Raw genomic sequence first — 25,094 nt, forward strand, 5'->3', positions numbered from 1 at the left:
CTCTCTATTCCTCAGACTAGAATAATTCAATTAACCTATCTTCAATTTCATTGATTGTTTCTTCTGCCTGCTCAAGTCTACTGCTAAGTCCCTCTGGTGAAATTTTCATTTCAGTTGTTATACTTTTCAACTCCACATTTTTATTTGGTTCCTTTTTATAATTTTGATCTCTATTGATCTTCTCTATTTGATAGTCTCTCATTCTTATAAATTCATTTAGTTCTTTAGACATGGTTTCCTTAGCCCTTTGAACTTATTTAAAATAGTCAATTTAAAGTTTTTGCCCAGTAAGTCCAATGTCTGGGTTTCTCAGAGACAGTGTCAATTGGTTGCATTTTTCCCTATGTATGGGTCATAGTTTCTTGTTTCTTTGCATGTTCCATACTTTATTGTTGAAAACTAAGCATTTCAAATAATACTGTGTAGCAACTCTGGAAATCAGATTCTCTCTGCCTCCCAGGGTTTGTTGTTTCTGTTTGCCTAGTAGCTTTTCTGAACTCATTCTATGAAGCCTTTTTCTTGGTTGGTGTGGCCACTGAAGTCACTACGTGGTTTTCTTAATGACCAGTTAATGATCAGACAGAGATTTCCTTAAACACCTGGGACCAATAAGTCTCCCAGTCTTTGCCGAGGGCCTCTGTGTGCATCTTAGAGAAGTCCTTCAACAACCACTCATATAGATTACAACTCTGCTTTGGCCTCACTTGCTACTTGCACAGACCTCAAGGTCAATCAGAGGTGAGAGCTTAGGACATTTTCAGGTCTTCTTTTGAGTGTGTGCATGGCCCTATGCATGTGCATGACTGTCTAGATTCCCAGAAATATGTATGAGATTTTCAAAGCCCCTATGGGCATCTCATTCCTCAGTCTTTCCTTTTAAGCTTTTTGATTAGTCTAATATTTGCCCCACCTGTTATCCATTACCTCAGGCCACTGTGCTGCTAAAACATTCAAAAACATCCCCCCATCCCCAGAAAGTTTTAGCACTAGGTAGGTTTGAGTGAGGTGGACTAAAGACAAGCCTTTTGAGTGGAGTCTTTCAGGGAACTACCAGACAGGTAAAATAATGACTTCTCTTTGGAAATGGGGCTTTGAAAGAGCTCAAGCCCTGTTTTGCTCCCTCCAATCCTGGGAATGGAAGCTGTTACTTTTCAACGCTGTGCAGAACTGGAAAGTGGGAGATGGGATTAAGGTTAGTTGAAAATGCCACAAAGCTTGCCATCCTTCCTGAGATTTAGCCTTTTTCTTGCCTAAATGCTCCCTGGGTTGCTGCAAGCCTTGGTTGGTTCCCAGAGGTCTGACATTTTTTTGTCAGTTTTTTTGTTTTACTTTTATGGAGAAGTGCTCTTGGAGGTTCTCCTTCTGCAGTTTCACTCTTTTAATTAATTTTTAAATTTAAGAGTATAGTTGACCCTTGAACAGTATGGGTGTTAGGGAAACTGACCCTCCAAGCAATTGAAAAATCCATGTGTACCTCATAGTCAGTCCTCCATATCTGTGGTTCCTCAGTAAACGCCATTCCTCCTTATCTGAGGTTCTGCATCCCTGCATTCAACCAACCCTGTATAGTGTAGTACTGTAGTATTTACTATTGAAAAAAATTCGTGGATAAGTTGGCCTGGGCAGTTCAAACCCCCATTGTTCAAAGGTCAATGGTATTTCTAACATTTGTGAGATTTGGGAGTGGGTGTTTCACAAGTTAGTTTTAAAGTTCACATGAAAAATAAACAGTGAAGCGTAACTTGAAAATCCTTAAAAAAAGTAATGATATAAGAACAGCCCCACCTAGTATTAAGACATATTTTAAAAGTACAATTATTAAAATAACATAGTACTGACAATAAATAGATCAATGGAACAGAAACAAGAGTCTAGAAGAGAAACCAATATGTATGATAATTTAGTGTATAATATCAATGGCAATGCGTGTCAGTGAGGAAGAGATATTTAGTGAATTTACTAACATTAGGAAAAAATTATGTTGGATTCTTATCTAATTTCTTGCAACAAAATAAATTCCAAACGTATCAAAGGTTTAAACATAAAATGAAAAATCATTAAAATAATGGGGAAATAATCTTTTCTATTTTAACATCTTTACTGGAGTATAATTGCTTTACAATGGTATGTTACCTTCTGCTTTATATCAAAGTGAGTCAGCTATGCATATACATATATCCCCATATCACCTCCCTCTTGTGTCTGCCTCCCAGCCTCCCTATCCCACCCCTCTAGGTGGTCACAAAGCACCGAGCTGACCTCCCTGTGCTATGCGGCTGCTTCCCACTAGCTATCTATTTTACATTTGGTAGTGTATATATGTCCATGCCACTCTCTCACTTCGTCCCAGCTTACCCTTCCCCTTCCCCTTCCCCATGTCCTCAAGCCCATTCTCTACGTCTGCATCTTTATTCCTGTCCTGCCCCTAGGTTCATCAAAACCATATTTTTTTTTTTTTAGATTCCGTATATATGTGTTAGCATATGGTATTTGTTTTTCTCTTTCTGACTTACTTCACTCTGTATGACAGACTCTATGTACATCCACCTCACTACAAATAACTCAATTTCGTTTCTTTTTATGGCTGAGTAATATGCCATTGTATATATGTGCCACATCTTCTTTATCCACTCATCTGTCGGTGGACACTTAGGTTGCTTGCATGTCCTGGCTATTGTAAATAGTGCCGCAATGAACATTGTGGTACATGACTCTTTTTGAATTATGGTTTTCTCAGGGTATATGCCGAGTAGTGGGATTGCTGGGTCGTATGGTAGTTCTAATTTTAGTTTTTTAAGGAACTTCCATACTGTTCTCCATAGTGGCTGTATCAATTTACATTCCCACCAACAGTGCAAGAGGGTTCCCTTTTCTCCACACCCTCTCCAGCATTTGTTGTTTATAGATTTTCTGATGATGCCCATTCTAACTGGTGTGAGGCGATACCTCATTGTAGTTTTGATTTGCATTTCTCTAATGATTAGTGATGTTGAGCATTCTTTCATGTGTTTGTTGGCAATCTGTATATCTTCTTTGGAGAAATGTCTGTTTAGGTCTTCTGCCCATTTTTGGATTGGGTTGTTTGTTTTTTTGATATTGAGCTGCATGAGCTGCTTGTAAATTTTGGAGATTAATCCTTTGTCCGTTGCTTCATTTGCAAATATTTTCTCCCATTCTGAGGGTTGTCTTTTTGTCTTGTTTATGGTTTCCTTTGCTGTGCAAAAGCTTTTAAGTTTCATTAGGTCTCATTTGTTTATTTTTGTTTTTATTTCCATGTCTCTAGGAGCTGGGTCAAAAAGGATCTTGCTATGATTTATGTCATAGGGTGTTCTGCCTATGTTTTCCTCTAAGAATTTGATAGTGTCTGGCCTTACATTGAGGTCTTTAATCCATTTTGAGTTTATTTTTGTGCATGGTGTTAGAGAGTGTTCTAATTTCATTCTTTTACATGTAGCTGTCCAGTTTTCCCAGCACCCCTTATTGAAGAGGCTGTCTTTTCTCCATTGTATATTCTTGCCTCCTTTATCAAATATAAGGCGACCATATGTGTGTGGGTTGGGAAAATTATCTTTGAGTAAGTAAAACACTATGGAAGGAACTCAAATATTTATCAAAGTAAAATAGATAAGCACATGTGGTATATTCATACATGACAATAATATACAACAATGAAAATAAATGAACTATAGCCATCCACAACAACATGCTTGAGTCTTAGAAACATAATGATGAGTTTCCTTTCATATGGAATTAAATATGAGCAAAATAAACTATATTTTTAGGGATGCATACAAATGAGGTAAAATTGTAAAGAAACAAAAGGAAATGATTATTACAGGAATCAGGATGGTGGTTACCTCTGGGGTAATGGTGATACTGTGAACAGGAGGGACCCATAGGAGGCTTCTGGGTGATGGCAATATTCCGTTTCTTGACTTGGGTTAGTGACTTTATGGGTGTTTATTTGATAGTAATTCATTAAACTGTTCACATAGGTTTATGAACTTTCCTGTATGATGGTTATATTGCACCATAAAAGAAGAAAAATCAAAAACAGGACATAGTTTGCTGTCTAGTATTTAGCATTATATCTTGGGCAAATTTTAATTTTGACATTATTTATATTTTTTAACGTCTTCCTAGATTCCTCTAGATTCATAGTTCCTAGCATTTAAAGGAATCTCTCACTTTTCTCAAGGGGTTCTGCAGCCCACTTTCTACGGAATGCTACAATATCAGTAATTAAATCATATTAGAGAGACATATGGAAAGCCACATATATGTGAATGACTCCTATCACAATTCCATTCCACTGCTACGTGGGATAAGCCTGGCTTTATCTTTCTTCCAGTATAATCTGGATTTCGCTTCTAGATCCATATAAAGCTGACCTCCAGTCCTGTGTTTATAGGATTGAATTTATTCACTTAATTTATAAGGATGAAATTTACCTTTCAAGGCTGTTGTGGCTTGAAATGCATGGTGGCTACTATGTATTTTAATGAAACAAGACAAATAATAGCCTAAATGATTGCTCTAGAACCAGATAATAATGTTCTTTCATTGCATACATTTAAGGGAAATGGTTTATAAAAATGGGTTTGATGTGACTGCCTGTTGCTTCATCTCATTGGTTGATTTTTTTTTTTTTTTAACAATGGATCCTGACCTTTCTCCCCCATATACCCTAGGACATTTGTTTACTCACTGCTCACTAGAGGGAGGCCGTTTCCAGTTGTATTCCTTTTCAGAGGCTTTGTCTTCTGCATGGGAAATGGACTCCTCCAAGGCTACTATCTGGTTTACTGTGCTGAATACCCTGCTGAGTGGTACACAGACATACGGTTTAGCTTGGGTAAGTGAATCTGACTGCTTCTCACCCATACCCCAGTTAACACCCCTTCCCAAAGGCTAAATCACCATTACCTCTCCCTATCCTATTGCAATAACCTTCCAAGGATTCCATTCCTTCCATACCCACCCCACGACCACCTCCACCCTGGTCTTTTCTCTGTATAGCAGCCTGAGAGATCTTTGAAAAACATCGTGTCATTACCCATCTCATAACCCTCCAATGCATTTCTGTTACTCTCAGGATAAAATACAAATTTCTTACCACTGCCTATGAAACCCAAATGTTCTTGGTCCTGCCCCATCTCCTGACTTCATTTCCTATCTCCATCCATCTCACTGTGCTGTAGCCTCAGTGGCTTTCCTGCTGGACCTGGAATACTCAAGTTTGTCCTGCTCCAGAGCTGTTGTATAGACTACACCCTCTGTGTAGAATGCTCAGTCCCTGTATACTTGGGGAGCTTGCTCCCTCCCTTTATTTAGGTCTCTATTAATTCACACCTCCTCAGAGAGACTTTTCCTGACCACCTATCCAAAGTAGTAGAAAACACTGATCATTGAATTTTTTTCATTATCTGCAAGAGGAACTAAAGTTCTTTACTAAAGTAAAGGTTCAACTGTTTGTACATTATTTTGGCTCAAAGGAAAAAGGCAGAGATTATCCTTAATCCCTCTCTTGACATCACATATCGTGTTCTCTCCATCAGCTTAGTACAGCTGCCTCTAGTTCTAAAACATGTGCCGACTGAGCTCAGCTCTCCATGACCGCACTAACTTCATCCTGGTCTGAGCCAGGATGACCTCTTGCCTGGACTGCCATGGTGACCTTTAGGCTAAACTTCCTACTTCCAGTCCTGACCTTCAGCAGCTCCTTCTCCACACAGCAGTCAGAGGGAACATTTGAACACACGAATGGCCAGAGGATTAGTTGTACGAATGCTGGTACATGCACCCAATGGAGTATTCTGGAGCCACAAAAACAATCAAACAAAGCAAAACAAAAGCAAGGAATGTCTCTGTGCTCATTTGGAGACATCTCTAGAACACGTGGTTAAATAAAAATAAAGTGTGCACAGTGTGTATAGTATGCTGCTTTTTGTGTAAAAAATTGGAGGAGGAACTTTGGATTGATAAAAAGGAAACTGTTTTTAAAAAGGGTATCTGTAGGGTTTGGGGTAAAGAGAATGGGATGGTGGGCAGAAATTTTCTTTTAATATAGTTTTGTCCTTTGAATCATGAAACTTCATAACTTAATTAAAAATCCAAATGAAAGTCGCTCAACACTGAGAACAGATAAATAAATGTACCTAACTGTATAGTTATTAAACTGATCCCATAACCACACAAGAAAATGATTTATGCCAGTTTACAGGAAATACAAAGAATAAAATAAGTTAGATGTCACCATGAGGAAGTAAGCCAGTCTTATCTAGAAAGGGGGACTTTCTGAGGGACCACTGTCTGGTCTTTTTAAGAAGTCAGTGTCCTAAAAAAAAAAAAGACAGGGGTCTGGGCTAGATGAAAATGGCCTTAAAGGATGTAATGACCAGATGTCAGGTGTGGTCCTATATTGGACTTTGGTTTACATGAACCAGCTAGAAGTGGTATTCTGGGGACATTTGAGGAAATTGGAATATGCCTAGATGTTACATAAGATGAAGATCTGGAAGGACATGCACCAAAGTGTTTAATGGTGGTAGTTCCTGCGTGGTAGGAACAAAGTGTCTTGGTTTCCTTCTTTCTGCTAATTAGCATTTCATCTTCCACAAAACATATATACTTCTTTTGTAATGATAATAAACTGACATCAGATCCTATTCTCCCCTGCTTAAAACCTGCCATCGGCTTCCTGTTGCAGTTAAAAATCCACACTCCTCACCGTATCCTGTAGAGCTTGATGGCATTTTGAAAGTTACCATCTTCTTCTCATCTCCTCATTACCACCCCCCCGCCACCCCTCCCCCATCTATCTTAAAGCATTAACTGTAGCACCTTCCTTCTGTTTCTTAGACATGCTAAACCTATACTAGCCTCAGGACCTTTGCATCTATTAGTCCCTCTACCAGAATGCTCTTCCTCAGATCTTTGTATTCTCATTATTCAAATCATAGGACAGATGCCAGATCTTCAGAAAAGCTTTCCCTATTGACCTCATCTAAAGTAGAGACACTTCCTCCCCACCCCAATTCACTCCTTATCTCCTTATCCTACTTTGATTTTCTGCTTTGTAGTGATATTATGTGATTTAAAATTTTTCATTATTTTAATTCATTTCTGTGTTTCTCCACTGAAGTGTAAGCTCTATGAGAACAGACACCTTGACTGTTTTTCTCACTACTATATCCCTGGTGTTTAGGACAGTGCTTGGTACATAGTAAGACCTCAACACATGTTATCTGAATAAATGAATGAAAGAATCAACACATGAATGAGTCTCATACCATCCTTGTAAGATAGGTACTGTTAGAATCTACATTTTACAGATAAGAAAACTGAGGCTGAGAGAGGTTAAGTGACTTGTCCAAGGACACACAGACATCGAATCTAAGGTGCCTGCTTTTCCACTGCTGTGCATGCTATCTCCTCTCCCTCTCCCACCCCCTTGTCCTCCCTCCACCGGTGTCCCTTCCCAGGTTTCCTTTCTCCCAGGCTAATAATCTTTTGACAAGACAACATTATCAATCATTGTTTCATATCATAGCAAATGAGGTGAGAGTAGATGTGACTGTTTTTAATTCAACTGTTCTTGCTTTTTGCCTGATGTATTTTGTTTTTTTAGATTTATTTTATTATATTTTTATTTTTGGCTGCGTTGGGTCTTCGTTGCTGCATGTGTGCTTTCTCTAGTTGCGGCAAACGGGGGCTACTCTTTGTTGTGGTGCATGGGCTTCTCATTGTGGTGCCTTCTCTTGTTGCAGAGCACGGGCTCTAGGTGCACAGGCTTCAATAGTTGCAGCATGTGGGCTCAGTAGTTGCAGCACACAGGCTTCAGTAGTTGTGGTGAGCGGGCTCAGTAGTTGTGGCTTGCAGGCTTAGTTGCTCCGTGGCATGTTGGATCTTCCCAGACCAGGGATCGAACCCATGTCCCCTGCACTAGCAGGCAGATTCTTAACCACTGCGCCACCAGGGAAGTCCCCTGCCTGATGTATTTTGATCAGCACAAATACACTTGGCTGAGAGCTGGGGTTGGGCGTCTATGTGGAACAGTGAGTGATTCGGGGCCCATTGGGATGTAATACATAGCATCCCTGACCCCAGCTCTCCTCATCTCAGACCAGGGCCCTTTCTGTACCTGTGAATGGGGAAGGGGAGTGTGTGTGTGAACTGGCCGTGGTGGAAACCAGTTTGCTATGTGCCAAGCTCTCCAATTACTTCCATGAGCGTGGGTATATCAATCAGTAGTGCTCTCAGCAATAAGTCACAGAAACCCAACTCTTAGTGACTTAAATAATTAAGAATGGATATTTCTTACTAACAAGATTGTCCGAAGGTAGGTGGCTTCGGCATTCCTTCAGCTGCTTGCTGGTGTCCTTAAGGTCCCAGGCACTTTCTGCTCCACTGTTGTGAGCATATTTACTTCTAGTCCTCATCACAGCCACTTCATGGCTGCAAGACGTTTCCTGTAGCTCAAGGCATCGCATCTGGCAACGGAGGAAGAGGGAAGCCATAGAGGCACTGGTCCCATTTGGCCCCCTTTATCAGAAAAGCAGAAGATTTCCAAGGAAACCTCCAGAAGACGTCCCTTTACATCCTCTTGGCAGAACTAGGTCGCAAGACCGTCTCTCAGCCTCTGTAGTGGGGGTGGCAAAGGAGAAGGGATTAGAGTTGGCTGTTGAGTTTACTGACCATGGTTTGATTATCTGTGAATGGGCTGAAAGCTTGCTATTTATTCATTCATTTATTTGTTTATTTACTTATTTAAGTATTGCATGATGGTAGGGCCTCCCTCTCTCCTTTCCCACTTGCCTCTATCACGTGACACTGTGCATTTTCAGCCCTTTGGTTTATGAAACAGCACAGCCCCTTCATTCAAGTTTAGGACCAGGGTTAGTTGCCCCCTCCCCCCCTTTTTGCCTTAGTTTCATTCTTAAAATTCGAAGTCAAATGCCCTTCCCTTCATTTTTAGAAAAACAACAACAACAACAAAAACTTTAGATTGTGAGAAAAACACGAAAAACAGGATACATTTTTAATTTCTCCCCCTCTTCTTTGCCAAGGTGTCTTCTTATTTATTTTGGGAATGGGAATCAACATTCATAGTGACTATATATTGCGCCAGCTCAGGAAGCCTGGAGAAATCATCTATAGGATTCCACAAGGTAATGTCTCCCCTGCACTCCAGATTCCCACTCCTCCTTGAGAGCCTGTCTCAGGAATTACACTATGAGTAACAAAGGGACAGGGGGCAGAGAGGGCACAGATGACACAATATATCCCAATATGTCCCTGACTTCTCCTCCACATCCCATCCTACCCCACAGCACATTTGCAGTCCTCATCTGAACCTGGAAGTTCAAGAGAAGAGCCCCCAGGATGGTTCATGATCACAATACCCTGAAGGTGGGGGGAGGGAGGGGTTTGGGGTAGGGTGAAAGTAGGCTGCCTCTTAGTTGCAGTAGGTAAGATTATTATGTGCTGTACTGGGGTTCTCCAGAGAAATAGAACCAATAGAATATAGATATAGATATTGATAAATAAAGAGATTCATTATGAGGAATTGGCTCACATGACTATGGAGGCTGAGAAATCCCATGATCTTCCATCTACATGGTGGAGCCCGCAGAGAGTAGGCAGTGTAATTTCCAGTCTGAGTCCCAAGGCCTGAGAACTGGGAGAGCTTCCGTGTAAGTTCCAGTCTGAATGCAGGAGAAGACCAATGTCCCAGCTCAAAAACAGAGAGTGAATTCTCCCTTACCCTGTTTTTGTTCTATTCAGGCCTCCAGTGGATTGGATGCCCATCAACCCTGGGGAGGACAATCTGCTTTACTCAGTCTGTTGATTCAAATGTTAATCTTATCCAGAAACACCCTCACGGGCACACTCAGAAATAATGGTCAACCAAATATCTGGGCACCCCATGGCCAGTCAACTTGACACAAAAAATTAACAATCGTATGTACGGAGTGTCCATCCTTCCTAGGTTAGCAAATGAAGCCTAATCATGCATGACCAACAAATTTGTCCTCTTCAATAAGTCTCACTAGACTTACCTAGTGAGTAGTCAGGGGGTAGTATTTGTTTATTTCCTGCCACTCGTATGTTCTAAAAGGTGTAGAGAACCATATTTACGTAATCAAAAATTAGGATGGGAAGTCTAACAAGTACAAGTGCATTTTCAGAGATTAAGGTGCAGAATATTTGAAGTCCTAACTGTTCCCAAGTAACCAAGGTGTGAGGTTGACAAGTATAAGCAGGTGGGAGTGAATTCGTCCAAGTCATCCTTCAACATTTTTAGGTGGGTATTTGTGTAGGTCAATGGCTCTCACCCTTTTTGATGTAAATGCAACACTTTATTTACATTTAAAAATTACTGAATTACGACATGATGTTGACATAGACTAATATCCACTGATTAAAAAAATAATGACAAAGCTACTTTGAATTCGGTAACACTTAAATGAATTTGAATGTTGCTAACATCCTTTCAGTACCTACATCAAACAAAAATAATACTGTATGTTGAGATACACCATTTGCTATATTCACAGACTACTTATAGACCCTTTGCAGTAGGCCAGTGTTTCCTCCTGGGGAATTACAGGTCAGGAACTGCTGATGCAATATCATCCTTAAGGAAGATAACTTTAAGGGGCTTTGATTTTTTGTCTTCATTCAGTAACTAGAAAAATAGAGAAGAGCAGAGAAAGCTCTTAAAAGTTAAATTGCCAAAGTTAGTCCCCAACTATTAAGTTATGTTAGATAATGACTTAAAAACAAAATTTTCTTTGTATAAGTATGGAAAGAAAAAATTGTTTGGGGTGAAACTTTCCCAGTTTAGCGTGGGGCAGAAATATTGAGTGTAGATATATTTCCTAACATTATAAATGTGTTGATTTCTAGATACAGTTTTGAGGTCAGAAATAGAGGTTGGATAGAAAAGGAAATCTTTAAAATCAATAGAAACAGACTTCACCAGCCTCCAGTAGGGCAAAACCCCTGCAGCTCCCACTCTGTACTTTAAACCTGAACAGAGTGTACTGCTTTGCAGAAGTGGGAGGGCAAATGCCAAAGGAGAATCTGACTAATTCTCACATCAGTTCAGGTTTTTATTATTTTCACGTGCTGTGTTCTTTTAATTTGTGTGCGGTGGACGTGCTGTGTGGGTGTCCAGGGAAGGAGTGAGAAGGTGAGTGGTAGCTGGAAATGTTACTTAATAGAACGAAACAATCCCCAACCTCCTGCACCTCATCCTTGTCCTGTCCAGCAGCTGTTGGAGATTTGGATGGAGCTCATCCAGCAGTTGGGGCCACTCCTCACGATTCCAGGATGTTCTGAGGGCTACAGGATGCTGATGCTGTTCTCCCTTCTCCCCAAGAGGATTCCACCAAACTCCCATTACTCTGAAGGCAGTCCAGCCCCACATTCATCCTAGGTTCCCTTATGTATTTTGGAACAAAGCACAGGGGTTTTAATGCGGCAATGATCTAGCACTGATGATTGACTTGTTGATTCTTCTGCACGCAGGTGGCTTGTTCACATACGTTTCTGGAGCCAATTTCCTTGGCGAGATCATTGAATGGATCGGCTATGCCCTGGCCACTTGGTCCCTCCCAGCACTTGCATTTGCATTTTTCTCACTTTGTTTCCTTGGGCTGAGAGCTTTTCACCACCATAGGTAAACTTTTCAATCAAGGTGGCAGTGTCCACGTAGCTTTCTTCTCCAAATAGGCTTTGATTAACACACGGAGTCAGATACAGACACAGAAGAGATTTTATTTTATTTTTTTAAAAGGTAAGGTTGATACAATTATCCAGACGGATAAATTCTGACTTTTTGGATTTTCACTGAGGTTGGAATTTAGCTGGATGACAGTAACAATTTTTTTTCTTCCTATGAGCAAAAACAAACCCAGGTAGACAGGAGCACCAAAGTGACTTGGGAAGCCACATGCCTCCTTGTTGAAGAAGGCTTACCAGAGAGAAGCACTCAGTGTCCACATGAGTTAGTTGACCCAGGCTCTGTGCCCTCCTATCAGGCTTATCTGGCAATGGCTGCTGTTTGGCAGTGGGCTACAGGTAAGAGGAGGTACAAGATGTAGATTCCATTTCCGTGCTTCAATTCACTTCCGCCACATCTCTCCAAGTGTGTTCCATAGGTGGGAGCCCAGGTTGCACTTTCCTAAGCTTCACAGGTAATTCTGAGGTACAGCCAGGATGGATAACCACTGGGGAAAAGTACTAGCCCTGTACCTAGTGTGCCTACTATTTTTAATTCTAGGTTTGGTGCTAACTGTTCAGGTAATCACAGAGCCCTGGAAACTCTAGGATTATTTTCTTGGAATCTGTGTAATACCAGGGCTTATTTTGGTACTCTCCTCCTTCCTCTACCTCCACTCTCCATAAATCATTACCAAGGTCATTGCTGGCTTCCTGGGAAGATAGGGTCAACAATTATGTACTTGTGTGGTGCAGTTTCAGGACTGTGCCATCTGTTGGGGAATGCTGGGAATTGCAGGGGTTTAGACCCATTCCCCTGTGGGTCTAGCCTAAAGCTTTACTAACTCCTACCTCCCTCCCAATCCCTGAACCTGGGATGGGGTGAGGACAAAAGAGTTAAGGAAAAGTATCACCGGAAGGGAAAGGGTTACAGACTAAGTTGCTATCAGGCTGTAAAGGCAAATGTCAGATCCCTTCGCTGAAATGGGGCTGGAGGAAAGAGAAAGCCTGTGGTTACTGGTGACAGAGGGGATGGATGCCCAAAGAGAGAACGGACTTGGAACCAGGACCCTGAAGGAACCCCTTATACTCCTGCATAGGTGTTTTAGTCCTGCTAATGATTAATTTCAAAGTTTGAAGGTTTAAATAAGAATGTGTTCTTTTCCTTGGAGTGGAATTTATGCAGAGACCTGTGAGAAATGAATGAAACAGCAACTCTCCTCATGACGTATTCTTACCCCTTCCTTTGCTTGGTGGGGAAGGGCGCCAGAGGGTCCCCAGCCTGGAAGGGGGTCAGTGTAATCGTTCTCCCCCATTCAGGTAGGCCTGTTGCCCACCAGAGTCAGAGGGGCCGGGGAGAGGACAGGGCATCAGCCAGCAGTTGGAGGGGCCCTGAGAAGGGTGGCCTGTGCTGGGCTTGGTCACGGGAGGGATAGCAATCCCACCAGAGGGTTCTAGCTAGTACAACAGCAAAATCCAAACTGAGGCCCTGTCCTATTATGTCAGCCTGCTTCAGAGGGAAGGGCGGAGGGCCTCTTTTTACAGGGCTTACTGGGGTTTGTGAGAGGCAGCTCAGCAGACCTCAAATCACAGCACGGAAAACCAGCCACCTCCTGTGACATATTAATACTATTTGTCCCCCAGTTCAAACTATGGTATTTGAACAGAGTGTACCATCTTAATTATAACTTGAGAGCTGCCAGCTTCAACTAGGTAAGAGAACAGCCTGGTCACTTAAAGGGAAAGCCTTTTTACAAGATGTATTAGTCTCCCTGGGCTGCCGAAACAGATGACCACAAACCGAGTGGCTTAAAGAACAGAAATTTATTCTCTCACTGTTCTGAAGGCAGAAGTCTGAAATCAAGGTGTGGGCAGGGCCACGCTCTCTCTGAAGGCTCGAGGGAAGAATCCTTCCTTGTCTCTTCCTAGCTTCTGGAAGTGGCCGGCAATCTTTGGTGTTCATGGCTTATAGCTGCATCACTCTAATCCCTGCCTCTGTCTTCACGTGGCCTTCTCCCATGTGTGTCTGTTTCTGTGTCTCTTCTTCCCCTTCTCATGAGGACACCAGTCATATTGGATTAAGGGCCCACCCTGCTCCAGTATGACCTCATCTTAATAAATTATATTTGCAGCGACCCTATTTCCAAAATAAGGTCACATTCTCAGGAACTGGGGGGTTAGAACGTCAGCATATATTTGGGGGGAACACAATTCAACCCATAATACAAGGTAACATTTTCTTGGCGTTCCCAGGCCTCATGAAGGGCTATTTTTCCTGGGAACATGACCAGTTCTCTAGGGTTAATGTTGCCCATGCTCTTTGGGGTCTCTGGTTCCCTGTATTTCTCAGTTGAATCCACTGAGTACTTCTTTCTGGCTATGATGTATTTTTCATTGGGTAAAATACACATCACATAAAATTTACCATTTTAACAATTTTACATGTATAATCCAGTGGCATCAGGTGCGCTCATCCTATTGTGCGGCCACCGCTGCTGTCCTCTGGCTATTACATTTATTTCTCAACATGAGAAGCTTCAGCATCTACAAGAGATAGGAAGCAGGAGGGAGGAAGAAGATAGATAGATGGCCATCTGGAAGCGTCAGACCCTGAACAACTGCAGGCTGATTTGTAACAGGGATTCCAAACAGATCAAACCTCAGTCGTTGACCACTGCTTGGTTGTATTTATAATTATTCCTCTCTTGTCTTTTAGATTCTACCTCAAGATGTTTGAGGACTACCCCAAGTCTCGGAAAGCCCTCATTCCAGTCATCTTTTAAAGAAACCAAGTAAAAAGGGAACAAAGCTCCCACAATCCTGTTGAAAACCATCAAGCTGCTGAACCTGTAACTTTTTAAAGTCCCATTGTGTATATGTAATAGTAGGCCTCTGGCGTTCCGGCAGCTGGCCTGAGGGTTCTGCATGGGCCCCCTTAGTGTTTCCTCCCATCCTCCCTGTCCTGATCTCCTACTGAAGCTTCAACAAGGCCCTTTGTTTTACGCAAAGACATCTACTTCTTAGCTATTCCTCCTAGAAAGTGCAAAGTTCCCTATGTATTTTTTTCTTTGAAAGACCCAAGTGCAGGTGGCTTTATACCTGCTCTGTATCAGTGTAAGACAGCTCTGTAGTCGAGAAAGTTTTGAGTTGAGGGCAGTGCTTATAGAATTTATTAAAGGTGCACATTTGACACGTATACAAATCCGCAGCGATTTAAATTCTGAAGCTGCACGGACCCAGAGCAATTTTTCTTCCAAATGAAAACCCACTCACGTGGGTTTTCCTTAGTTAACTGTGAAAAATGTGAAATGATTAAGTAGACTTTTAATAGGGGAGTTCTGTCTTCATATTGCTGAAAATGCAACGACGCATCGACTCCATTTCAAATGTGTGCATTGTCTTAGTGCCTCTGTCTTCCTGCAGAGTCCACAATCCCTGTTAGAGATATCATAGGCTAATCCAGAAAGTTGGTGTGGGTTTTATTGAAGGTCAGATTTTAATGACCACAAAGAAGAAGAGATGACTCTGGTTGACTACCAAGAGCAAAAAAGTGTTTTACAATAGACGGCAAATTCTTACATTCTTAGAAACTGGTGGGAATATCCAAATAATGAGTGTCAGATAAGGAAATCACCGAATAAGAGCATATGTTGTTTGCCTGGACAAGACGTGTACCATGATGGTAAAGCATCTCAGAAGCACCCAACAACTCTTCCCTTCTGGAGTTTCTGCGTCACAGTCCTCAGGATCTGATCAAGAAGGCGTTCCCTAGGGGTGCCTTGAACATCAATTCTCAAAAGTCCTGGGAGCAGAGGCTGAAAATTGCAACCGGAGGGACGCCTCTAGGCAGAAAACCTGCTTTGTTTGGCTCCGACAGTGTTTCTCACAGAGTCTGGTTTTCTTTTTTTGTTTACATTCAAAGTTTCCAAAATTTAAAAATTAGGAGGTTTCTGCATTCTCTAGTGTCCTTTAAAAAGTTGGAGGATCTGGACCCATGGAGCCAGCTAAGAGCTGGGACTGATCAGCTGGTAGACATCAGAATTTGCAGCCTCGGTGGAGGGGTCACCTTTGCATGGGTGCTGAGACTTTGGGCTCTTTAAGGAAGGGGCTGAACATTCATAATTAGAATGTACGACGATATTTGTCTCTGTAGGTCTAGGTTTGTAGTCGGCATTGGTAATATTTAGCAAACCCCTTTGAGAATGAGCACCAGTTTTATCAGATGTAGTGCTAAGTGCAGAAATTCACTAGGATAAAACACACAGGACACTCAGAAGACCTGAAGATGATGTAGATTACTGAAAAATATAAATTGTAATCATATATATACATGTTTTGCTGTTTAAGTGCCTCTCGAATCATGGATGTTAAGTAATTTTTTTGAATTAAAAGATCCCCAGACTCATGAAGATTTTCATAAAGTGTTGCACTGTGTTTGTTCCCCCTTTATTCTTTTTTTTTTTTTCCTCCAAGTGTTGCTTCCTTTTTTTCTCTTCTCTCTTCATTTTGCTAACTTGAAACTCAGGGTTCTGAGCTGAAAATAAAAGAGAAATATGACTTATAGAGCTTGTCACACAGCTAAGAAGTCCAAGCAGGTGCAATAAAGGCACAGGAGAATGTGCTAAGGCTGGAGGCCCCTCCTAGTGTTCAGGGATACACGGGGGAGTGGGAGAAACACAGTGAAATAAATCTTAAAGTGTAGCTTGGCCTCTGTGAAATAAAAGACTCCCTGTTCTCTCCGTGACATTGAAAACTGCCTTTATTAAATCCTTTATCTTATTACCATGTAAAACATCCAGACCAGTCCTTGAAATGTAATAAGTGCTCAACAAATGATAGCTACTATTTGCCCAGTGTGTGCAATCTCAGGACGAAACTGCTATTCAGCAATTGCATGTTTTTGCCACTAGAGGGTGCTCTCTAGAATTTTATTTAGGCCAACCCTGATTTACTTAGGAAACGCATGTCTGGAAATTTAAGAAATTCTACTGTCATTTCAAGTTAACATGATCGTGGACCTTCTTAATTTAAAAATAGGGTCGAATAGCCTTTATGTAATTTTAAATATTTTCTTGATAACTGAGGTATTCTCTGCTGTAGGGCTATTCAACTAGATTTCTCTGTTTAGGTCTAGAATACGTATGCAGAAGGAATACAATAAAGGTCTGAAGCCTTGCTCATCCCTAAACATATTTCCCTTCTCTCCTAAAACTGGAGTGCAACAAAAATATGGTTAATTTAGGCTTCTTTGGAGTGGTTTTTGAAATTAGGGGCTAAAATATGACAGTGGCTTTTCCTGGTGGGAATGTTTTCCTACTGGCCTGTAGGAGGTGCTGTAATGTTTTGTTTTCAGAATTAAAGGGCCAAAGCACATTTAAGACATCAGCTAAGATTGGGATTGACATATACACACTACTACATATAAAATAGATAACTAATAAGGACCTACTGTATAGCACAGGGAACTCTACTCGATACTCTGTAATGGCCTATATAGGAAAAGAATCTAAAAAAGAGTGGATATATGTACATGTATAACTGACTCACTTTTTGCTGTACACCTGAAACTAACACAACATTGTAAATCATACTCCAATAAAAATTTTTTAAAAATAAAGTAATAAAATTATAAAAAATAAAATAAAAAATAAAAACAAGCAAAAAAATGTAAAATAAGACAATCTAAACAAAATAAAATAGTTAAAAAAAAAAGACATCAGCTAGGTCCACCCCTTTGTATCACAGATGCAGACACTAAGACCCAGTGTTAAATGCCTTCCAAGGTGTTGCATAGCTGGTCTTAACTTGTCCCTTTAAGGATCAGAAGTCTTTTTTTCTTCGTAAAGCACAGCAGACTTTTACAAGAGAGACCCAGCAGAGCCTACCCAGACAGGTGTGAATTTGAGGCCTGAACACACTCATTCACTCAGCAATCATTTTTGAGTATTTATGATATGAAAAATGGTAAGGGGTGGGAGGATATTGTTGAATTAGACATGACTCTTGCCATTTAGGGCCTGCCATTTGGATTTCTGAAGAACTCATGCAGGAGAAAAATAGCCAGAGCTTAAGTGCTGTGTCACAATTCAGATACACACTGATTGTCCTGGGCATTGGGTGGAAACTGTTTTTTTCACTCTGTGGGGGAGGAGCTGGCTGATGCCCTTATCTTGAACCTATTTGATAAAATGAAGGTGTAGTAGAGATGACATTTGTGTTCAGCATGGAAAAGATGTTAAGTCACAACTTCCCCTCATCCCAAACACTTATCTTCATGCAGAGCAACATTGGTTCTGCCACGTTCAGAAGGAGGAAAGACTGCTAATGAGAAATTTGCAATTAAATAGTGACTTGGGTGGTTTAAACTCTTTCAAAAGCCAATAAATAAATCTATGATTTTACTGTCCTGTAGTTTTGCAATAGCCATCTTGACTTCTTGTGGTAACCTCATGGCAATCTCACCAAGAGAAAGCTCTTGGCATGTGAAGGAATGGACTCGTGAAGAGTCGTTTCCATTCTTGCCTGGCTTTTTGATTCTCTAATAGGCTGTGGGCTGAGGTCCGGGCATGGCAAATAAGCAGGGTAACAATAAAGGTAAGGCAAAACCTTCTAGAGAAGGCTGCTGATTGTTTTATAACATCTATACTATCTCATGATAAAAGAAAGAGGCATGGTACCACATGGTAATGTGGGTGCTTGGATGATTTAATAGCCACTGAATGGATTTAATTTCTAAATAAGAGATTTGCTTTTTCTCTCTATAAGTCCACTGAGCCTTGATCTTAAAAGGTTCTGTGTTACTTGTGTCTTATTTCTTCCCACTAACCATAGCTTGGGATTTGGATGAGTGAAATATGTCTTTGGGGAAGGTTAAAGTATGTACTAAGCTGTGTTAGTTCCTTTTGTCCTAACCTTTGCGGGTGCAGGGCTTGGCTTTTCTCACTGTAGTCAGAGTCTAAGTGAAGGATATCCGGTATCCTCTCCCACGTGGCAGACTGGCTGGGAGGAGGAGGGGAACAGAGAGAGAAAGTGGAGGAAGGTGGGGACTTATGTGGGAGGAATGGGATGGGGTGGTGGAAGGTCTGCAGTGAAGTGAGGCAAAGGGCCTTGGGAGAGGGTGGCCTCTCGTGACGGAGTGGTTTCTTCTCTTCCCCTTGTGTCCAGGTCTGTATAAGCCAGATCCTTTCCTTATCCTCTCAGGGAAAAAAAATCCCTCTGAGAGAGAAAATAAGCTCTTCTTGGAGCTCCTTGTTTTATAAGGGAAGAAGCTGAGTTCCTTTAAACACAAGCCATATGGCTGTGCCTCATGATAAATAATTTAATTGTATTTCTGTCCGCTCACCTCATAAAGACGGTTTTCAGTCTGTGCAGAAGTGACACTTGTGAAAAAGAGGTGAAGGAATTGTTCTGAGAAGCGTATGGCAGCATCCAAGTTCCGTGAGGCCAATGGGGAGGGCAGCCCGAGGAGTCAGCATCGGTCAGGGTTTTCCCTTGTCGTGGTCTTTGTTTTCCGGTACTCCAGAGGCCCCAGAGAAGAGGATCCTTTTGGGGTGCATTTTTCAGCACTGACTAGAAAGCAGATACCATAAAAATCCATTAAATTTTGTTAATTAATTCATTAATTCATTTTCAATAATGTAAGATTCTTACACTCTACAGAGAGAGGTATAAATATAAATGTAAACTGTGTTAAGTTAAAGATATATATTGTACAAACTCTAGGGCAACAACTTAAAAAAGAGATATAAATAATAAACTAATAGTGGAAAAGAAAAACAATCAAAAAACTACTCAATCCCAAAATAGTGCAGTAAAAGCAGAAGAAATTAAAAAAAAAAAAAAAAAAACCCAGAAGGGGAGAATAGAAAATAGTGAGATGGTATTTGTGAGGAGTCTGGGAAGGGTTCATAGGGACAGTCACATAAACTGGGCCCTCATTATGTCCATTATGAAACTAGAGATGAATTTTAAATATGGACAAAACTCTCAATATATTTTATTGAAAATTTAAGATAGAAAAATGTAAGAGATGAAAATGAGCCCTGTAGCCTTCTATACAGTAGTCATTTGGACTCTGGGGGCTCTATCTAATCCTTACCTGGTCTTCTCAATGCAACTGAAGTCTACTCTTCCCCGACATATGAGGCATTACTCTTCCCAAATTTACAGGTGCCAGGAATGCTCTAACCCTCTCCATCCCCCACTTGGCAACTAGCAGAATTATTAGCAGAGCTTCATGTAGCTGAAAAACCACCACACTTTATCAACAGTTCTAATGCACTCTCCTCCACCCTAAAAGCCATAGAAATATGTTAGGTAAAAGCAGATTTCTTCTGCCCTGTACTAGTTTGATAGATTCATCATTTTCCTTTAGCCTATAAGAACTGTAAGAAAAACCCAGACGCCTGGCGATCACTGAAGACACGTCATATCAAATTTTTCATTCATTAAGCTAATTTATATTGAGATAATTGGATATCCACATGCAGGAGAATGGATTTGAGTCCCTATCTTACACAATGAACAAAAATTAACTCACAGTGAGTCATAAAGCTAAATGTAAGAGCTTAAATTATAAAACCCAATGAAGTGAACATAGGAATAAATCTTTATGATGTTGGATTAGGCAATGATTTCTTAGACATGATGCCAAAAGCACAAGGAATAAAAGAGAAGATTGGCAAGTTGAACTTTATCAAAATTAAAACCTTTTGTACCTCAGAGGGCACCACCAAGGAAGTAAAAAGGCAACCCACAGACTGGGATAAAATATTTGCCAATCATATACCTGATAAGGGACTTATATCCAGAATATATAAAGAACTCTTACAACTCAATAATAAAAAGACAGATAATCCAATTAAAAATGGACAAAGGATTTGAATAAACATTTCTTTAAAAAAGATATACAAATGTCCAATAAGGACATAAAAAGATGCTCAACATTATTAGTCCTTAGGGAAATGCAGATCAAAACCACAATTAGATGCCATTTCGCACACACTAGAATGGCTATAATCAAAAAGACAGATAATAATGAGGGTTGATGAGGATGTGAAGAAATCAGAACCCTTATACATTGCTGGTAGGGATACAAAATGGTGCAGCATCTTTGGAAAACAGTTTGGCAGTTCCTGAAATGTTCCTGAAAATGTTAAACTTAGGTTACCCTATAACCCAGCAATTCTAGGTATTTACCTTCTTCTACTTGGGTTAAAGCACCAAGTGACCTGAAATGACACTCGGTTAAATATCTCTTGGCAGGGGTTACTTTGGTTGACCCTTTGTCACAGGGTCGGCCTGCAGCAGGGCAAAGAAATGGAAGCAGAGGAGGAGCCGACAGAGGGGAGAGACTGGGCAGTGCTTGGAGTGCCCTCCGGTGGGGATTGTTTAGACGTGCAGCAGGGGCTGTGGGCAACTGGGGGTTGGGATGAGAATTATGGACACCCCATGGACTGGGGGAGAGAGGCCAGAAATGAAACAAGGGGTAAACCTCAAGGGAGAGAGATTTGATTAACTATAAGGAAGACAAAGAACCTGGCTGTGAATTCCCCATCACTGGAGCATTCAAGAAGAGGCTGGGCTATGGAGAACAGTATGGAGGTTCCTTAGAAAACTAAAAATAGAACTACCATACGACCCAATAATCCCACTACTGGGCATATACCCTGAGAAAACCATAATTCAAAAAGAGTCATGTACCACAATGTTCATTGCAGCTCTGTTTACAATAGCCAGGACATGGAAGCAACCTAAGTGTCCATCGACAGATGAATGGATAAAGAAGATGTGGCACATATATACAGTGGAATATTACTCAGCCATAAAAAGAAACGAAATTGAGTTATTTGTAGTGAGGTGGATGGACATAGAGACTGTCATACAGAGCGAAGTGAGTCAGAAAGAGAAAAATAAATACCGTATGCTAACACATATACATGGAATCTAAAAAAAAAATGGTTCTGAAGAACCTAGGGGCAGGACAAGAATAAAGATGCTGACGTAGAGGAAGGACTTGAGGGCATGGGGAGGGGGAAGGGTAAGCTGGGACGAAATGAGAGAGTAGCATGGACATATATACACTACCAAATGTAAATAGATAACTAGTGGGAAGCAGCCGCATAGCACAGGGAGATCAGCTCGGTGCTTTGTGACCACCTAGAGGGGTAGGATAGGGAAGGTGGGAGGAAGACGCAAGAGGGAGGAGATATGGGGATATATGTATATGTATAGCTGATTCACTTTGTTATAAATCAGAAACTAACACACCACTGTAAAGCAATTACACTCTAATAAAGATGTTAAATAAATAAATAAATAAAAATTAAAAAAAAAAAAGAAGAGGCTGGAAGATGACTTGGGGAAGGTCAGGTTGAATGGAAGCCAGGGTTTAGACTAGTGTTCTCTAAGCCCTTCAAAGTTTGTGACTCTAAGCTCTAGGCATTGACAAAATTCCTGGTTGACAAGTTTTCCTGGGCCAACCTGGCCTACAGTTCCAATTGGTTTATGGAAATCAATCCAGCCCTGCCTAGGATCTCTCAAGACATCAGTAATTCAGTTGCATTGGGTTCTGGGTCTGAGCCAGTAACACCTGGATGTGTGTGGATGGAAAAATGCAGGACTCAAGAAGTTTAGCTCAGTTCCAGGGAAAGCTGTACCTTCTGGAGCACCAGATTCTGGGCAACAACTACGGAACTTCTGTCTACAGAAGTGGGGTTAGTGCTCCAAAACACTTGTACTACTTGCATTCAAGGGAACTAGTGAAGGAAAAAAGATGGAGAAACTGTGATAGAGGAGAAAAGGCTCTAGAAAGATGATATATCAGTGACTTGATTATGTAAATCACTTTATTAGACAAACTTTTTTCTTTTTCATTCATTTTTAGGAGAAAGAAGAACATAAGAAAGCAAAATGATAGTAGAGATGTCTTTTCCTTATCAACTTGATAAGAAAAATTTATTTACAACAAATTGCATCTGTTTCAAGTGTATATATGATGAGTTTGACAGTCATATACATCAGTGAAACTACAACTGTACTCAAGATACAGAATATTTCCTCATCCTCATAAAAGATTCCTTATGCTTCTTTGCAGTCCATTCTTCCCTTCACCGCTAGTCACAGACAACCACTGATGTGATTTTCCTCACTACAGGTTAGTTTGTATTTTACCTAAATGGAATCATGCAGTGTATACGCTAGTATGTGTTGGTTCCTTCGCTGGGCGTAACACAGCAGTCATGAGACTCGTCTGTGTTACTGTGTGGATCAGTAGTTCATTCCCTATTATTGCGAAGTAATATTGCATTAAATTTGCCAAAATCTATACATTTTATTTATCCTTTCACATGTTGATGGATATTTGAACGGTTGCTAGTTTTTGGCGATTATAAATAAAGCTGTTATAAACATTTACGTATAGATTTTTGTACAAACAAAAATTTAATTTCTCTTGGGTAACTGCATAGGAGAGGGATTGTTGGATTATGATATGCTTATGTTTACAGGAAACTGCCAAACTGTTTCTGAAACTGAGATGGGTGAACGGTTTTTGTTTTTGTTCTTTTAGTTTAAACGGTTTCATTTTTTAGAAAAAGAAGAAACTGCCAAACTGTTTTTCCAAAGTGGCTGCGTCATTACTTTTTTTCTAGACGTTTTGTAGTTGTATGTTTTTCATGTAGGTCTATAATCCATTTTGAGTTAATTTTTTGTAAGATGTGAGATATGAGTTGAGAGTTCATCTTGGTTTCCGATGAGAAGTTGTGATCATTCAAACAACTGTTGAACTTTGTGTATTTTTTTCGGAAATCATACTTCATGATTTTCTCTTTATCTTTGTTTTTCAACTGTTTGAACCTCATGTGCCTCTTCAAATTTATCCTGTTTGGGGTTCATGAAACTACAGAATTTGTAAATTTAAATCCTTTACCAAATTTTGGAAGTTTTTGGCCATTACTTCTTCAAATATTTTTTCTGCTCCCTTTTCTCTCTCTTCTTTGTCTAAATTACATTTACACATGTGTTAGACCTTTTGAAATTGTTCCATATATCCAAGAGGTTGTGTTGACTTTTTTTTCCTGTTGTTTAGACTGTATACTTTCTATTGATCCATCTTCAAGTTACTGCTTTCAGAAGAAAGCCACAAGAAGGGGATGTTATTGTTTCCCATGCAGCAGATTTCAACTCTCCTCCAAAAACTGCCTGCTTTTGTTCCACCTCTAGAGTCTCAGGTAGTTGTTTTCATATTTTGTCCAGATTTTATAACTCTTACTTGCAGCAAGATCAGGTTTTTAGGTGTTCATTTCCCAATACAGTAAGCAGAAACTAAAGGTAATATTTTACCTTGAAGTCAGCATGGGTTTAACCCAACCACTCATGATTTATACAGCCATATTTCACAGATGGTTCTCAATGAATCAATAGGTATAATGACTTAAAGTCTGTAAAAAATAATTAAAGAAAAATTAAAAACTGTTCATTATACCTCACTTATTCATGAAGAAAAGAACTCATACATCTATAACATTTTTCATTGATTTACTCCTAGTTAACTAGAAAGATCTTGCCGACTCTCAATGCCTCGGTTTCATTATCAGTTTTTAAAAAAGTTAGACTATACTGGCCTTCCCTGAAAAATATTCTACAGTGATAAGAGATGTTGCTTGCAAAAATGTTGTGTGGTTAAATATATTCGGAATCTGTAGGATTAAGCAAAGTTGAATAGGGTTCTTTTCTGCAGTATTTTTCAAAACCTTTAATATGCTAATACATGTTCTGAGTTTCCAAAAAGAGGACAAGATATTACTTATTTTTGCTTTTGTCTCAGGCTTTAATATAGCTCAGTGTGCCACTGTTACTGATTCTGCCTTTATTTAAAACCTTGATATTTTGCTCATCATGGACTTTTTGTACATTGATTTGTCTTTTAACTGCTGCATTAGAATATTATTTATCTTGATTACTGAGTTTTTTGTGCCTTCTTAAATTTTGCAGTAGAGGCAAGTGCTTCTTTCACCTCACTTGCCTCGTTCTAGTCCTGGCCCTGATAGCAGCTAAATTGATAGATTTACTAATAAGGCTTTGTATTTCCCCAAACATGAAATCAAACAAACCTATCAGCTTACAAGATCTTCCATGGCTTGACTCTTATGAAACCCTTATCCACTCTTTCTATACTTTACTTCCTTCTTGTCACATGAACATTCTGCACTCAATCACCCCTTCAAGTTTTTGTTCCTTTTCTACCCAAACTAGGAATGTCTCCCCCACTGCATTTCTTCTCCTCAGCTAATTCAAATTCTTCTTCAGAATCCTGCTCAAGTGTCACTCCCTTCTTTCAAGTTCCCCAGACTCCCTCCCTCTGCTGA

The 25,094-nt window shown here is 40.3% G+C and overlaps 1 protein-coding gene across 1 annotated transcript in view; it reads left to right on the forward strand.

Annotated features, from left to right (window-relative positions):
- SRD5A2 (steroid 5 alpha-reductase 2) overlaps positions 1–14,510 on the forward strand; it is a 59,006-nt gene extending 44,496 nt beyond the window's left edge. The window contains 4 exon segments of the mRNA XM_036872579.1: positions 4,692–4,855; positions 9,069–9,170; positions 11,536–11,686; positions 14,444–14,510. Coding sequence (XP_036728474.1) covers positions 4,692–4,855; positions 9,069–9,170; positions 11,536–11,686; positions 14,444–14,510 — 484 coding nt within the window.
- The last annotated feature ends 10,584 nt before the right edge of the window (positions 14,511–25,094 follow it).

This window comes from Balaenoptera musculus, chromosome 13 (genome assembly GCF_009873245.2).
Source record: "Balaenoptera musculus isolate JJ_BM4_2016_0621 chromosome 13, mBalMus1.pri.v3, whole genome shotgun sequence".
NCBI classification, from domain to species: Eukaryota; Metazoa; Chordata; class Mammalia; order Artiodactyla; family Balaenopteridae; genus Balaenoptera; species Balaenoptera musculus.